The sequence below is a fragment of the Ostrea edulis genome, chromosome 3 (assembly GCF_947568905.1).
Source record: "Ostrea edulis chromosome 3, xbOstEdul1.1, whole genome shotgun sequence".
In the NCBI taxonomy this organism is placed as follows: domain Eukaryota; kingdom Metazoa; phylum Mollusca; class Bivalvia; order Ostreida; family Ostreidae; genus Ostrea; species Ostrea edulis.
In genome coordinates, this window is record NC_079166.1 from 52,079,597 (window position 1) to 52,097,554 (window position 17,958).

General features: G+C 34.8%; 1 protein-coding gene across 3 annotated transcripts; it reads right to left on the bottom strand.

Moving 5' to 3' along the window:
- Positions 1-554: 554 nt before the first annotated feature.
- LOC125675661 (uncharacterized) lies at positions 555-13,140 on the bottom strand. Of its 3 annotated transcripts, none has more exons than XM_048913448.2 (2): positions 12,883-13,140; positions 555-1,862 (listed from the first exon to the last, which is right to left on the bottom strand). In XM_048913448.2, the coding sequence occupies exons 1-2, from the start codon at positions 12,916-12,918 to the stop codon at positions 735-737; spliced, it is 1,164 nt and encodes a 387-aa protein (XP_048769405.2). In that variant the 5' UTR covers positions 12,919-13,140; the 3' UTR covers positions 555-734. The 3 variants fall into 3 exon arrangements, with proteins under 3 accessions (XP_048769405.2, XP_056014075.1, XP_048769404.2); XM_056158100.1 differs by lacking the exon at positions 12,883-13,140 and adding an exon at positions 7,335-7,476; XM_048913447.2 differs by lacking the exon at positions 12,883-13,140 and adding an exon at positions 7,022-7,314.
- Between the last annotated feature and the right edge of the window lie 4,818 nt (positions 13,141-17,958).

Consider the following 17,958-nt stretch of genomic DNA (forward strand, 5'->3'; position numbering starts at 1 on the left):
CGTAGAATGAGAATCGTGTTTCACAAAGTAATATTTTGAATGACTGATCACTAGATATGAATAGTCCCCCCCCCCCCATTTTTGTTGATGGAGAAGCAACTGTTTATGTTGTAAAAATGTCTAGTCTTCAATCTATCGTGAGGAATGGTCGTGAAAAGTGTTGTTACCCGATAGAAGCTTAATATAATTCTATTACGAATGCCTGCAGAACAGTTCAATCTACGGCAAGACATACGCATCCGATACGTAGTTATTATAAGACTAGTACTATACTCAGCTGTTGATAGTTATTATAAGACTAGTACTATACTCAGCTGTTGATAGTTATTATAAGACTAGTACTATACTCAGCTGTTGATAGTTATTATAAGACTGGTACTATACTCAGCTGTTGATAGTTATTATAAGACTAGTACTATACTCAGCTGTTGATAGACTGCACAAACAGGGACTTTGATTTAACAGTCTAAGAGGCAACGAACATACATGGACTCCTCTTGAATTCTGATGGTTTTAACAACAACTAGCAAATGCAAAGAAATGTAAACCCCCGCTTCAGACAATTCTGATTTAATATACATGTACAATAAAGCGTGTGATCTTCATTTAATCATTGTGTGAACAAGAAATACAATCACACAACCTTTGATAAGCGGAAATACATATGTAAGTCTCGTTATATGTAAAATATCAGCAGTAAATGATATTTCATGGGTAATCCTGAACAAAAATTGTTAACTCTTATTTTCCTCCAACCTGTCCAATGAAATATCATCATCCGTATCGCTGTGTTCACCTCCCAGTGCAGATTCGTCTATCGTATTACCTTCCTTAACAAATTCGATAGTGTCAGGAAGTCGCTCTGGTAACTCGTAGGTGGCGTCTGACCCTGCGAAAAAACCGGGTTCTTGAACTTGATTTTCCTTAGGTAGAAGTGGCGGTTCGTAATGAAATTTTCTGCCACTTGCTTCCGATATAAAACTGACCTTCCTTGGGCTTACAAATGACGGGAAAACTGTTTGGAACTCAGTTGAAGCAGTTTTCTTTTTCGAAGGTTGATGGTTGAATCCCAGTGACCTGGATACTTTTCCAGAATTTATTTTCATGTTTAAATCTTCAATGTTTACAAAAAACATCGATTTGATTTTTGTCTGTATATTAGACTGTTTGTTTCGAGCGATCCCTATAGACTCACGTGCATGCGAAGGGAATATTGCGTCTCTATCACGTGACCGTTTATCAGTTCGACTTCGACACACTGGTCGAGAAAGTATATTAGGTTTCGCTATTTCCCCTCTTGCCAACTTAATAAGTATATCTTCATGTGTTAGATCTGGAAAATACCGCTTCAATAGTGCTGAGGTCGTGATATTTTGGCTTGACATTCTTAAACTGGGGAAACGAGCGTCAAATTTTTCTCTTTCTATTCGTCTCCTATGAGCCTGTATACATTCTTCACAAGCCTGGGGACCAATAACTTCACAACAGACAGACGGAGTATTAATATAGTTAATGGGATACTCGTCCGCCTCGTATTCTTCATCTAAGTCTCCTCCCGCCCGTGAGGAAACCCGAGAAGGAACAGGCTCACTGCGAATACTTTTTGTGGGCGTCACCATCTCTCGCCGATAACTATCGATGTAGCCACTAGCGCTTGTGTGCGGCCTTGACTTGTAAACTTCATCCATCTTGTAGGTCTGTCTCTGTGCACGAGCGACAGCATGTCGCCTGCCTCGGGCGGAGTAGCACAACCTCTCCCGCTCTGCAATATTGTAGATATCGTCAACACTAATGCTGATTGGATCTGCTAGTTTTATTGATGAGGACGTGACCATTGCTGGAACTGTTTGGGAACGGTTTAACTGAAATAAATCCATAATTGATTTGATGTAAATGTAGGTTGCAACAAGTATTACCCCATACCGAACGTTATACACACAATTGAAATTGAATGTAATATCTGACCATGTACATATGTTGTGCTGCAGTACATCTGTACATTAAAATGCACAGATTCAAGAAAAATATGAAAAGGATAGCGTAAGTGTTTCTACAAATCTTTAGAACAATGGGGTCTCATTCCAATTTTACAGTGAATTATCTCCGGACTATGACGGGCCGTGAATTGTAAATTATTGTCCTTTGACTGTTTAACTATCCTCTTTTTGGCTTGCTTTTCAAAATGTTATCGATTTTCACCTTAAAACCGATTGATTTTAAAGACAGACGACGTAATATATATAACACTTCAGAAAAAGTTCAGACTGGTGCTCTTCATTTGCACTTGATGTCAAAGCGATTGCAGGTCGACTTAATTTCTCGTATCATGTGCACAGTTTTGAGGCCACCTTTCTTTTCGCTGCGAGTTCTTTGTTTACAAGGAATGGAAGTAATACATGTAACTGTAATCACAATGATGGAACTTGTCACTGACTGATTAAATTCGAGAGAATTTCAGAAGAAATGGACACCCGGGAGGAGGGGGGGGGGGGGGACCAGGGGCCATGATATAGTAATATAAAGACCAATACTGTATCCATGGGTAATGTTTTAGTACACACACTCTAATTTCCCCAAACTGTTTACAAATTGAAGTGATGATCTAGATTAAACCAAAAATGCAAATTCACATATTAAGAATTATAAATTTTCTATCTACCAAAAATTGATTACGTTGACCATTGAAAGTGGGTCCCATGCTATGCATTTGTAGGGAGTCCAATTGAACTGTGGACTAACATGTAGCATTTTAAAACTAAGTACATACAGATAGGCAAATACATTTATGTTCTACGACAGCCCATAGGTGGTACGTGTAGACCCTATATATGGGGAATATATGCGTGCCTGACATAACCTCTACCAATGGAATTAAGATGTTTGGCGTACCGGGGTAAAAGAAAACGGGGGAAATCTGTAGTCTATTGAAATAGGATAAATAACTGGAAGCTCATTACAAGTAATGAGAAGGTCTTCCGTTACACTACTTCCGGTTCTTAGCTTTCTGTCTTTATTCATTTACCTTTTTGAGATATTAAGCGGACAAAATCTCTTCTTAAGGAGGTGTGCCACACCAGAGAAATTTGATGTAGCTGAAAAGTGGAGGATATGTACAACAATATTTTGAAGTTGAAAATTTTCAAATTTATTTTATTTTGTCAAAAAATAGTTTTAGTAGAAGGTTATCTGAAAAAAAAAAAAAAAATTAAAACCCCTGCTGTACTCGAACATGCGACCTACAGTTCAGCAGTCGGTATTCTAACCTAATGAGCTACTCGGCTACCTATTTAAATGGAAAAGGAAAAGTCAAATATTGCTGACATCGATTTTTTCATCCATGTTTTTAAAGGAAGTCAGCCATTATGACGATGTAGAGTACTACCTTAAAAAACGATAATCGGATATATCTCACGAACGGAAGTAAATTCAGAAAAAAAACGAACGACGGTTAATTCCATTCTCTTATCATCCCTGAAAGTTTCAAGAAAATTCAATAAGCCATCTCTGAAAAATCGTGAAGAAAAAATCCGAAATTGTCAATTTTTCTACCACTTCCTGTGTAGACCGGAAGTGATGGACAAACATGTTGACAAAATGTAAAATATGGATTATTGCTAATCCCTGCATATTTCAAATGTCTGCCCTTACTAATTTCTGAGAAAATGAGGAAACAATGTTTAAATTTTATCAACGCCATATCTCACGACCGGAAGCGAATTTTACAAAAACTTCTCATATTTCTCTAGACATTTATAGTGTTTACAACATATACTAAATTCAAGTCAAACACTTTATTCATAAATGAGATTTATGCCATTGAAAAACCGGGGAAATGAAAAGTTTTTTGAATAAACGAAAGTTGACGGTTCGACTTCCGGTGGGGTAATTTGTTTTTGACACTTCAAAAACGCCCCAATAAAGTGGTATAGGTTTTGATTTAAAAGAAAAAGTTTAAAAATTTCTTTTTCTTTATTACTTCCAGTGACGACCGGAAGTGACGGTGGACGTACTTAACCCGATTGTGCACGTCTACAACATATGCTAATTTCAAGTCAAGCACTTGTTTCATAAGCGAGATATATGACATTGAAAACGAGAAGATGGAAAGTATTTTTGAAATAAACGGAAGTTGACACTTCGACTTCCGGTGGGATCAACTTTTATTGACACTTCAAAAGGGACCTAATAAGGTGGTGCAGGTTTCATTTTAAAAAGTTTGAAATTTTTCATTTCTTTTATCACTTCCGGTGATGACCGGAAGTAACGTCTTAACCCCCAATTGCTCGCCTACTCCTCAAGGTTTCTGCAAGCTTTAGTGATTGACTTGGCCTTCTACCGGTATAATAGAATACACAAGGCAAGAAACAAAAAATTATAAACAAACAGGGGGCCCTGTCCCCGGGCCACATTTTTGGGAACACTCCTAGTATACCGGTCCTCTAAATATGGCGCTAAAATAAGTGGTGCCGAAGGCGGTTTAGTGTATTATACGATCGCGTGAACGTTAAAACGGCAAAAAATCGCAAAATTAAGCCCAAATTTGAATTCCTTGTGTAAAATGAAGTTTAAAGAACCGTGCTTAAACACAGTTTTTTAAAATTCGAAATAAAAGCAGAATGCAGAAAGACATGCAGTTTATGTTCCAAAATAGATAGAATCCGTTGTATAGGAAATTGTTACGTGTGCGTTATCTGACGTAATTATCCGGAATATTCACGTCAGTGATGTTGATGTAAGCAAATTGAAACTCATCTGGGATTGAGAAAGGATATTGATTCTTCCTATTTTACGAAAAATATTTTAGCAAGTACGACATTGGAAAAAACCCAAAGACTTTTAAAAACGTTTTTATCGACACGGACACTTCTGAAATGAAGAAAATGGGGGCTGACCCCAACATCCTTGCTTCATTTTTCTTTATCTATATAGTTAACTCACATCATCAGCTTGACTTGTCGGAGGCTGCCACCCCAAGCCCCCGCTTAATTACGCTCAAACGCCGCTGGGCTTTCTAATCAAATTTATTACACGAAACGAGCTTCATATATTAATTAATTGGTAACTGCTTAAAATGAAAAACAACAACTGGTTTTTTTTTCTAGAAAGTGCGGGTATAATTAGCGACACATGCTACCAACAAACTTCTCTAAAAATTATGAAAATGAAATTTATGTTTTGATAAATAAAACGAGTTCGATTTACCATATGAAATTTAATTAATTTCCATGATTTCTCAATGGAGTCCAACATCATAGAAAATATACAGGTCCCTTATTTTTTAAGCAATTTCATATTTGTATAAATTACAATCAAAATATGCAAAAAAAATCAACCCATGCTTCCACTTTTCTTTTGTATCATGTGTCCTTAAATTGTTTCTTAATTTTATTTCTATTTCTAAATAAAATATTACATATAACATTTACTGTGTGTTTCCTTGGAAATATTGCAGAATATTTAAAATTCTAGCGGCCGAATTGATGTTTTGCATACAAATTATCTCGTTATACTTTAGGCCTAATACGGTGCAATATGATAGGATGAAATTGAGATAATCTACGTGTGTTCGTAATTTGAGATCATATTTAAGAGATGTCACTTCGCGCGCTTTCGACCTTAGAATCTTAAAACTAATGCTAGATATGTATTTGATATATTCGATCAGTACATACTATCTATTCAAGATATATTATTGAATTCGGGTCTGAGTCACACAAAATATTGTGGTGGAAAAACTGCGCGCATGAAATAATATCGGTGAAGCAAAATGATCGGAATGAAATATAGTTCAGCCAAATCCGCATGTATAAACAAAAACTGGTTACCTACATATAACATGGCTACGTCAAAAAACGAAATCATTGGAAGCTGTGAGTTTTCGGGTTGCATGGGACTTTAATGAGTATTTAAAGTTAAGTTTAGACACAAGTATAGTGGGAAAATATGAAAGAATGTTTTTGATATTAAATGTTTGAGACGGTAATGCAAGAATTCAGCGATATAAAGACGCAAACGTTTGCAGATTTTTCTGCGCTGTAAATTGCAGGTTTTTAAGGGGTATATCTGGATCTCTCTGATCTGTCACAATATTCCCCCTAGAGAGCTACAGATGATCTGCAGATAGCCTGTTCCCAGCCTGTACATGATATCGGCTTTCAGCATTTTCAGTACTTTGATTTAATATTAATTGGACAACGACGCTATGGGATTCGCTGACACTATGGGATTTGGACATATAACACGATAGAGGATAATAGTATTGCGTCACCGTGCTATATCACATGTTATTGTGCCATCCTCATCATACCTTCGCGTCATCATACAGCTATATAGCGGGAAATAGTGAACAACGTGGTCCAACCCGAATTCCATAGCCTAGTTCTTAAACCAACCTGACAGTGTTTAAATCTTGAAATGAAATAACGTGTCTTGAATTACAATGTATGTTACGAAGAAGTCTAGTGATATTCGTTTGAGAAGTATCCAGGTTGTAGGATTGCGTGCGTTGTTTGAATTTACTTTTTAAATCGGACTAGGGTACTCTAAGTTTCACAGCTTTAGTACATTTTGAAATATGTTCAAATTTTTAAAAAATCTCATAACTATAGAAAATTGTTACAGTAATCAACAAATTTTACCGTAGAATACAACTATCATTGAAATCAACAAATTTTACCGTAGAGTACAATTATCATTGAAATCAACAAATTTTACCGTAGAATACAATTATCATTGAAATTAACAAATATTACTGTTGAATGTATAAGATATGTCTGAATATATTCAATCTTGCAGACAACAAAGTAACATATAACAGCCAATTTATGTACGGTGTAATCATACTAAGTGGTATATACACGTAACAAAATGTCTGAGTCTAAAATGTGTCATGGAAAGTGTGCCAGAAATAGGAAATTCAGTGTAAAAGAATTAGACTGCGGCAATAATTTTGATCTTTAATCAAAATATTAAAGTTCGTAATTTCATCATAAAAAATGCATTGTCAAATTTTTTATCCTACCTGCCATTTATATGGGACATCAAAAATGTGAATATCTGGAATCGGATGGAACGTCACTTTAGTTCCCATCTTTAAGATAGATATGTCAAACACAGTGAATTTTCCCTATATTTGTAACAAGCTGAATTGGAGAAGACGTTCTCTGTGCCGTGTATTTGTGTACACTTGTACCGGTTTCTCTTGGAAGTGTTTGCTCTGGGATCTGTCACACAACAATGCTAATTACGCAGCAAGCACAATGACAAAAGAGAGCGCAACATGGAAAGGTGGAGAAATATTTTTACAAGTGCTTAATGTGACAATGTCTCTTTACCTCGGAAAGATAATTAAAGTTCTATGACAAACTGCACACGGCCGGGTAGTTCAGGGATCTGTCGTCTGATTGAAGGTACAGGTGTGTAGATCGCCCAATTTTGTAGTGATTTCTAATCAATTCTTAAGACTGAAGAGCTCACTGCAATTTTATCAATGTATTGACATTTCTGTTTGTACAGGATAGATTTGTTTTCCGAAATATTTTAATTAAGGTTTTCAATAGATATTGAACAAATTAATCTGCATAAATCCTATCATACATATATCGAAAAGAAATATTCTTCATAATTTAAGCAGTGAGATAAACATCTTAAACCAGTTGTTAACATATGATAATGGGAGAGGAATTATATAAGTGCAGATGTACTTGTTTTCCAATCCCAACAATCTACATGTACACTTATAAATTAACAAATTTTGCCAATAAACTTCAAAACGCTTGCTCCAGGGTTATTGCTTGCACCTTCAATATTGTTTCATATGTTAGGTGAAGTCTGTAAGCTATAATAGTATCTTACTTGATTAGTAAATATCATGAAATCAATCAAAAACCTACTTTCGTTTTCGATAAACTACCATGAAATAGCAATAATGAAAGTAAGTGGCGGATCCAAGCCACTTTTCTTTTCCTTTTTTTAAACGACAACTTTAGATAATACGATGTGAAGTAAATCCGTTGTTTATTGATGCTTGATTTTGATTTTACAGAAGAAATAAGTTTTGATAATTATTGAATGTTGCATGTTCGTTTCTTCAATCCGTGACTTTAGTGTAAAACTTATACGGTACCAATTTTGATGCACCAGATGCGCATTTCGACAAATAATATCTCTTCAGTGATGCTCAAGCCGAAATTTTGGAAATTCGAAATAACAATAAACTTGTAAGAGCTAAAAGGAAAACTAGCGTGCCAAAAACTGGAGCCAGATTCGTCCAAGGATAGATCTATGTATGAGGGAGATAATCCTTAATTTTGAAATGAATTTCTAAATTTTATCCCAGCAATTAAATATACATCCGTATTTTCAAGCTAGTAAAGAAGTACTTAGCTACTGGGCTGTAAAGACCCTCGGGGACTAACAGTCCACCAGCAGTTTTGAATCAGCCTTATGGAATTTTCCACAACGAAACTCCAAGAACGAGGCAACATCATAGACGCTTAGGTCTACAACCAATCGCACATTCTCGTACCTTTCCGGCAAGCGGAGAAATTGTGATTGGCTTACAATATGATCAGTATAAAATCATGTTACTGTTAGTTATACTTATAGATTTTACTAGACCATATTGATCATTTTATGAAGGTTTATATATTATATTACTCATACATATTCAACGAAGTCCCCCCCCCCTCTCTCTCTCTCTCTTGCGCCTGGTAATTTTAATGTTATGAACAATTTAGCAGTTTTTCTGTTTGTCATTCATGTAGTGCATTATATTTTCGATTATTGCGTTTGACGAGAGGAAACGATGTGTATTCATAACTTTGTCCTTAAATTATCGCACTGGACAAAAACTACCATTACAAACACATTCGCAAAACTTGAGTTTCAAATTTTGAAATTATATGAACGACCGTTCATTTTGTCTTTCGGCATGGCGGATTGCAATTGCATTTGTAAAATCATTATCTGATTTTCAATACGGAGAGAGATCATGTATGTTACATAAAGAAAATTTGATTTGGAGCTCCAGGTGACTTCCTAATAATCAAGTTTTATTTACGGTACATGAGATCAATAAATATAACATAAATAATGTACGCAATTATTAAAAGATTATTCTTAAATTCATTGAAATTAGATATATCGTTCACTCAATTCATGTGCGCAACAATTCAAACCCATATATAAAAAGTCCTTCCTCTATGCAATATTATATAATTGTAATTTCCCGTACTTGAGCGGGTTTCATCTAGTTTTCATGATATGTACTTCATCATGTTTTTGTTTCTTTCAAATAAATACAGTTTCAACTAAACCAGTTCAGATTTAGTCATAGTCTATTAATATGTAGATTTGATTTAAAGGGAAAGGCAATCCTAACCACAATGTTGCTTTTATGAATAAAATACTACTTACTGATATCGTAAATGACAATCTTTATCAACAAAAATCCTTGCTTAACAATTAAGTTTGGAGCCCTACAGATTATGTAGATTTGAGCCCGTTCTTTCCCAAGAAGAAACTGAGAAAAGAAGACGTTCAGTCGAATCGCAGACCAGGCAGACGGTACACGTTCTTCATACAAATGTCCCGAACCCCAACTTGTCATTACGCAAATGATGGATCCACAGTTTACATAGTCTTTTCTTTTCAGATGACTTGGTTGGGCCCGGAATTAAAAAAAAAAAAAAAAAAAAAAACCAATGTGAAAAAAAAACCTTTTTTCACATCTCCCCTTCGTATTAGTGCAATTAACAGCTCGACAGGAAGGCATCAACCTATTTATTCGTAAAATCTACCACATGCACATCTTTGATGATCTTAGAATCCCATCAAAACCGGAACAGACGGTGTGACGTCAAAATTATTAATTTTTGTGATCTTGAATACAAAATATATGTCAGCCTCTATAGATGACGGGAATTTCAATTTCTAACGTTTTCAAATTAGTACTGAAGATTATCTTGGCCGTATATCAACAGAATAGCATGACAAATAATTAATCATATAATTAATTCGATCATTTATCATGTAATGTTTTTGGGGTTGCCTTTCCCTTTAAACGTTAACCTTAAACTCCTAACTTTGATTAATTCATTAGGTCCATTGCTCAGTATTTCCCCCAAGGTTCCGCCTTGTCCAGGGGTAGAGTTGTACATCGTTTAGACAGCCCGGGTAGTACGGAGAGGACATCATTTCGTGGGACTAGTAAAGTTGACTTTCTGATATTTATCATACTTTTAAATTTCATATAACTAATGTGAATATTAATCTATAATCAATAGTGTGAAAAGAGACATTTCAGAGAATTTGTGAAGTTACTGTTTTAAATATTCCATTGTCAAAGCTTTTCAATGACCAAGTATAGTTTTAAGTCGCCAGAGTCACTCCGGTGACTTATTGCATTTGGTTAGCGTCCGTCGTGCGTTAACAATTAAACATTTAACTTCTTGATAACTACCATTCCAATTCTTTTTTTCAAATTTGGTAAGAAGCATCTTTGGGACAAGAGGGACATAAATTGTAAATTTCAGGACTCATGCACCCACAAGGCCTTGGGGGTGGGGCAAAAATTAAACAATTTTCAATCATCTTCTTCTCTTCAACCGTACATCTGCAAGAAAAACTACACAAATCATGTAGAGCAGGAAGGCCTCTACCAAAATTGTAAATTTCATGATCCCCGGGGTAGAGATTCTGAATCTAGGTTGGGGCCAAACTTGGTATACTGTTTTTAACGTGTAAATATTTAGATAACATCTTTAATGCTTTTGATACCAAATTGAAACTAAATGGACGGGTAATTATCAAAAGAGAGTTTTAAAATGTCACAATTGTTAAAGCACGACGGACAACGGCGGACACACACCAATAGCATTGGTCAGCTTAGTGACTCGGGGGACCTAAAATATCAACTACATGTACATGTAATCAAAACAAATACTGCTCACAATATTCCAAGAATTAAATACACCATCTCTTTAGAGTAATGAACCAAAGAATTGTCATCTCGTGACTTAAGTGCAAATCATAGATTTTGTCAAATCTTGCATTTCATAAAATATTACTATCAACTCTTAGATTTTACAACTCCTGCAAATCATGTTAATTACTGTTTCATCCCTTGAATTGTTCAATTCTTGCAAATCATATTAATGTTTCACCTCTTGAATTTTTCACCTCTTGCTAATGATGTTATGTTTCATCTCTTGAATATTAGTATATTTTAATTTACTCCCCCTGATAATCATTACCTGTGTGCACTTCTCAAATATTAATTTTTGTAAAAAAAAAAAAAAAAAAAAATAAATAAATATCCTGGGCCGGCGTGCGTTAATAATTCTTACTTATTACAAATACAATATTTCACCATTACCCTTTCATTTACACTTTTTTCTCAATACACTGTACATTTTCATAGCAGATACACACACCACAAACTAAACAACTCAAACTCTACAACATTTGCTCTACACGACAATTACACAGAACGTTCAAATGTGAAAGAAAACAAAAACAACAAATAAATGAATAGTGATATTAATAATATCTCTTAAACTCTAATTACTAGAGGGTCAATATTTTCCCTACAATTTTAGATTAAAAGCAACCTGAGTACAACTCTATGTAATCAGTTAAAGAGATAAAATCATATGCAACTGAAATGGCCTATATCAATTGACATGAAAAATATACGGATGTGACCTATATTATATGCACTTCAAGTTGGTCAATACAAAATTTCACAGGTCATTCAAATGACCTCGATAGACATCCTGTCTAGTTTTCGTTACCAAAACAGTTTTACAAATATAGAATAATCAAAAGGAAAGTTAAATATCTTCGATAGATGACAATAACTTCGAAAGTCTTCTTGAATAATGGCGCAGACTACGGTTGTATGGTGTGTAAGTGTAGCGTTCTGTTACGCATGTCGTTCCATACAATAGACGTAGCTAACGAAATTCTAAACTGTAATCGATTTAGGAATATTGTGCTTCACTACAATTACCTATATTTTCGGTAGAAGCTGTTTAATTCATCAACTTATTTTTTGACAAAAGCGCGGGAACGTTTCTTCCCAGATTCCTACGGGAAATACACTAGCTATCGGGTGAAAACCTACATTGCGTATATAATATAAATTATTTTCATTTTTGTATAGAATAACTCATAAAACAATGCTGATAAACGGATTTTTCCCCTTTTAGTTAGAAAATCTATTCATTACATTTCTCAATGAAAAAAAAAAACAAAAACAAATCAGAAATCGGTAATTTTCGACCCCATTCTGAAAATTTTAAATCAGATCTTAGTATAATGAAGTTGTATTTCATTATCGGAAGGTAGATGAGTTCGTAAAATTTGTAATATTCAAGGAAAATGAAAATCGTAGTACATATAAATCGTCGGACAACCACCTGAGCTGACTAAAATAACAGGTTCCCGACGTCAACCTCGTAAAACTCACACATCTCGAAGTTCGGTAACGATCTGTAAAACAAAGTGTCATCAGGCCAGCTTTGCTTTAAAATAAGGGACCGAGGATTATGTTTTGTGTTATTGTTTTGTCAACTCAACGGAATACCCCCCACAAGTCTAATCAATAGGTGACCTGTGTGAGAGATTTAAAAAATCGCTACCTTATCAGTGACTTCAATCACAGAAGAAATATCGAGCCAATTTTTAAAATTTCAGTTCCCGTAAAGGGAAAATATTGACACTTCCGACATTAGACCACTTTCCAATGTTAATAAAAATGTGAAGTTGGTGTTGATTTGTTAACCCCATCACAGAATAAAAATCATAACGGGATATACAACGTACAACTGTTTTATACAGAGGGACAGTCAGATATATGAAGTTACAAATTATACGAACCGTTATGGTGTGGATAGTCCGTTCTCTCACAATCATACCGTGGTCAGTCTCAACGCCATTGTCCGACGCAGAATTAATGAACTCTCCCCGAAACCCAGTCTTTGTAACAACATGTGCGGTGTCGACCACAATAAGTTCTTAAACCACAGTCACAGTGTTATACGGAATTCTTAATTATTCGACATGGATTTAAAAACCCGAACGATCTATTGTAAAGTAAGAACAAGTTAGAGATGGTGTAATTCGTGGAATTTAATACATATGTATTTTACGACTAGAGGTATTTAAACGTAACATTACTTTAATTTGTAGCAAATGGCATACTTCCCGGTTTTACTTAATCATTTATATCTGATTATTAAACCAAGATACATGCACATATACATGCCCTACAATGAGGATGTAAAATTCTGTATAGTTCGATGTCCCCCGGGAATTTTTTTTTGTTTCTTAACCAATTCTGGAAGACTGTCAAATGCACATTGAAGAGTTCCAACAAGTCTACATAATCTTTGTCTTTTATACTAATCTATAAACATGCATATACGTGTTGAAATATCTCCTAGATACAAAAAAGGAACATTTAATCTTCTCGAGTTGAAAAAATGGGGTGGGGTATTCAAACGGTGCTGAAAATATAATCAAATTATGTGCTACATACATACATTTACACACACACACACACACTTGCGGTTCTTTGTTTTCTGACCTGTTTTTATATTTTTAAGTTTTTATATTCCTATGAAGCAGAATTTATTAAAAAACTTCTACGTGAGAAGAAAAAATCTTTTTTGCTGTGGCCTTCAATTCGACATTTAGATATATCGACGGCGTTTTATCTATTTTAAACAATGATAACTTTCATTCATATGTCAATTCGATATATCAATGTGAACTCCAAATCAAAGACACCACAGAGTTGTCCACTTCTGCTTCATACCTAGATATTTTAATGAAAGTAGATACTAACGGCAAACTAAGAACTCAGCTGCTTTATGACAAACGGGATGATTTCAGCTTCTCCGTCGTCAACTTCCCATATTTATGTAGCAATATTCTATTATCACCTGCATATGGTGTTTATATCTCTCAACTGATTTCTCTAAACAAGAGCTTGTTCTGCGTATTGTCAGTTTTAAATCGAAGCAAGCTACTGACAAACAAGTTGATGGTACAGGGGTTTCAACAGTCTCGTTTAAAGTCAGCATTTCGCAAATTCTATGGTCGTTATAACGATCTAGTTTGCCAATACAAACTATCATTGGGTCAAATGCTGTCTGACGTGTTTTATATCGATTGTTAGACCGCTCTTGACACACTGATTTTGACTAAGGATAATTCCGTTTACCTGATCAAGATATAGGGCTCACGGCGCGTGTGACCGATCGACAGGGGATGCTTACTCCTCCTAGGCACCTGATCCCACCTCTGATGTGTCCAGGGGTCCGTGTTTGCCCAACTCTCTACTTTGTTTTGCTTATACATGTAGGAGTTATGAGATTGATATCGATCACTGTTCGTTATCTCCACCTTTCATACAGACATATAAAAACACATACATACATAGATACATACAATGTAATATATACATTATTTTTAAAGGTACCCTAAATTACTCAGGAACGTTCATGTATGTTCTATTTCCATGCTAATTTTCAGCTAAGTAGGATTAAGCCTTAAACCCATAAAAATTACATTGTGTGATTAAATAACTAAATACAAAAATAGAAAAGAAGAGGGTCGTGGACTACTTCCTCTTTAATGCACTCCCCAATCAATATTGCGCATGCATGTCATTCACTCTGATTCATCATGATGTTATATGTGTAAATGTATATACTTCATCATGATGTTATATGTGTAAATGTATATACCTCATCATGATGTTATATGTGTAAATGTATATACCTCATCATGATGTTATATGTGTAAATGTATATACCTTTGACGTGTTTGAGCATATCTGTAAAATTTTAAATTGTACCTTAGTTCTAATTTGACTATCAAACCAATTCTATATCACTATTAATGTTGCATTACTTAATGTCTAGGTATGTGAATTCCATGATAAAAACTATCACTAAATATACAAGTAGGTATGTGGAGATACAATGTATCAGTGATATGATAGACTGTAGGAACTCTTCAATTTCGGGAGAAAATATTGCGCCGTGGAAGTCATCATTTGAACGGAAAATAGTGGTAGTTTTTATACACTGAAAAAAACCCAACAACAACCCAGGACCTAGTACAATATACTAGGCAAATTAGTCAAGTAAAGTCAAGTCAAGGAATTATCCATGGGATTACTAGCCTAAAAGTAAGTTTACTAGATAGCCTAGTAAAGTTACTAGCTTTTCATAGTTAGTTTACTAGGCTGCCTGGTAAAGTTACTAGCTTTTCATAGTAAACTTGTGTCTAGTACAATTACTAGTTGTCTAGTAGAGTTACTGTCTGTTCTTAGTAAAAAATACTACTTATGACTAGTAATTTTACTTGTTGTTTAGTTGGTACAATTCCATATGGAAGGGTTCCCCAACCATGTTTTGGGGGTATTTTAGTGTCTGTTTTTATCCCAGAATAAAACTATTTATTGAATTGTATGCATTTTATAACAGTAAATTCAGAAATTATTGCATGACATATTTTGATATTGAAAATTATGTGATTTACAATCATAAAACCTTTTAATTCTTAGAATTTTAACTGGCATAAATCCTAATGTTAAAAATAATAAAGAATATGCTTTAACTAAAAACTGAAAATAGCAATATAGTTTCTGAATTTGCAATAAAATGTTAACAAAAACAATATATAACATTTAGAATATCATTTATTTACAGTATACTCTTGTTTTAGAATTACAGTCAAATGATAACTGCCACCAAATGATACAGATGCACTCTGAGAAAAAGAAATGACACAAAGAAAACAAGTACAAGAATCCTTTTTAAAAACATGAAAAAATTACTCCTACAAAAATAGGAGAGTTTTTATATGGTGATATATAATGAATATCATCATGACTTTGTACATCATTACTGCAAAATTTAATCTTTGGAAACAGAATTTACCATACTTTTGGTAAATATACAGGTACAATGGATACAAACCTGAAGTCATTATAATTATATACATATGTACAACAAGCAAAATTAAATTTGAGGTTACAATGGCACTCAAATTCAATCAGTGTTACCCTTAAAACATATCAGTTTTGAAAATAGAGAATTGAAATGAGGAATGTGCCCTAACAAGGAAGCTACCCCCCTAAGAAAAAAACCCCACAAAGGCCACCCAAGAGGCAGCTGCATTTGGCCCTTAAATAACAGTGTAAATCCTAAGTACTATTGAGTAAGAATACGTCTTATATGTGTAATAATGTTTGAAAATTGTCTATGGTTGGAATCACGATACAAGGAAAATGAAAGTGCATTACTTGCTACATACATGTACCAGCTTGGATGATTCACATTAATGCATAACATGTATGAATAGAGTTAAAGAATACATGCATGTTGATTTAAGACCTTTTGAATTCTGCATTGACCAACGATAGCACATATACAATTCTCTTAAGTATCCTGTAATCCTAATGAAACATCATTCAAACATTTCGGTTGAGCATCACTGAAGAGACATTATTTGTCGAAATGCGCATCTGGTGCATCAAAATTGGTACCGTATAAGTTTTACATTATGACCCCTGGATCGAGGCCTCTGCTGGTGGACTGTTAGTCCCCGAGGGTCTCTACAGCCCAGTAGCTAAGTACTTCGTTACTAGCTTGAAAATACGGATGTATATTTAATTGCTGTTACAAAATTTAGAAATTCATTTCAAAATTAAGGATTATCTCCCTCATGCATAGCTCTTATCCTTGGACGAATTTGGCTCCACTTGTTTGGCACGCTGTTTTTGGCTATATTTAGATCTAAAACTTCATAGTTATTTCGGATTTCAAACATTTCGGTTGAGCATCACTGAAGAGACATTATTTGTCGAAATGCGCATCTGGTGCATCAAAATTGGTACCGTATAAGTTTTACATTATGACTCCTGGATCGAGGCCTCTGCTGGTGGACTGTTAGTCCCCGAGGGTCTCTACAGCCCAGTAGCTAAGTACTTCGTTACTAGCTTGAAAATACGGATGTATATTTAATTGCTGTTATAAAATTTAGAAATTCATTTCAAAATTAAGGATTATCTCCCTCATGCATAGCTCTTATCCTTGGACGAATTTGGCTCCACTTGTTTGGCACGCTGTTTTTGGCTATATTTAGATCTAAAACTTCATAGTTATTTCGGATTTCAAACATTTCGGTTGAGCATCACTGAAGAGACATTATTTGTCGAAATGCGCATCTGGTGCATCAAAATTGGTACCGTATAAGTTTTACATTATGACCCCTGGATCGAGGCCTCTGCTGGTGGACTGTTAGTCCCCGAGGGTCTCTACAGCCCAGTAGCTAAGTACTTCGTTACTAGCTTGAAAATACGGATGTATATTTAATTGCTGTTATAAAATTTAGAAATTCATTTCAAAATTAAGGATTATCTCCCTCATGCATAGCTCTTATCCTTGGACGAATTTGGCTCCACTTGTTTGGCACGCTGTTTTTGGCTATATTTAGATCTAAACTTCATAGTTATTTCGGATTTCAAACATTTCGGTTGAGCATCACTGAAGAGACATTATTTGTCGAAATGCGCATCTGGTGCATCAAAATTGGTACCATATAAGTTTTACATACAAACATAAAGCTTTTCCCCAAACTCTTAGGATATGTCAGGTTCGTGGTATAAATGCAGGCAAGGAGTCCTGTGTATTCTCCAAAAATTTGTCACGTTTGAAAACTTCAACTTCATCAACTGAGATTGTTTCCGCTACGATTCACATGGATTATTGGTAATTTTCACGTCTCCATATGAGTGAAATATTCTCGAGGGGGACGTAAAACAATATACAATCAATCAATCATGAGCAAGGCATCTGATTTCTCCTTGAATAGAAGTGACAATCCGGTTACAGACAGACAAACCACCACCATCTGCATGTAAAAAAAAATATACCAAGT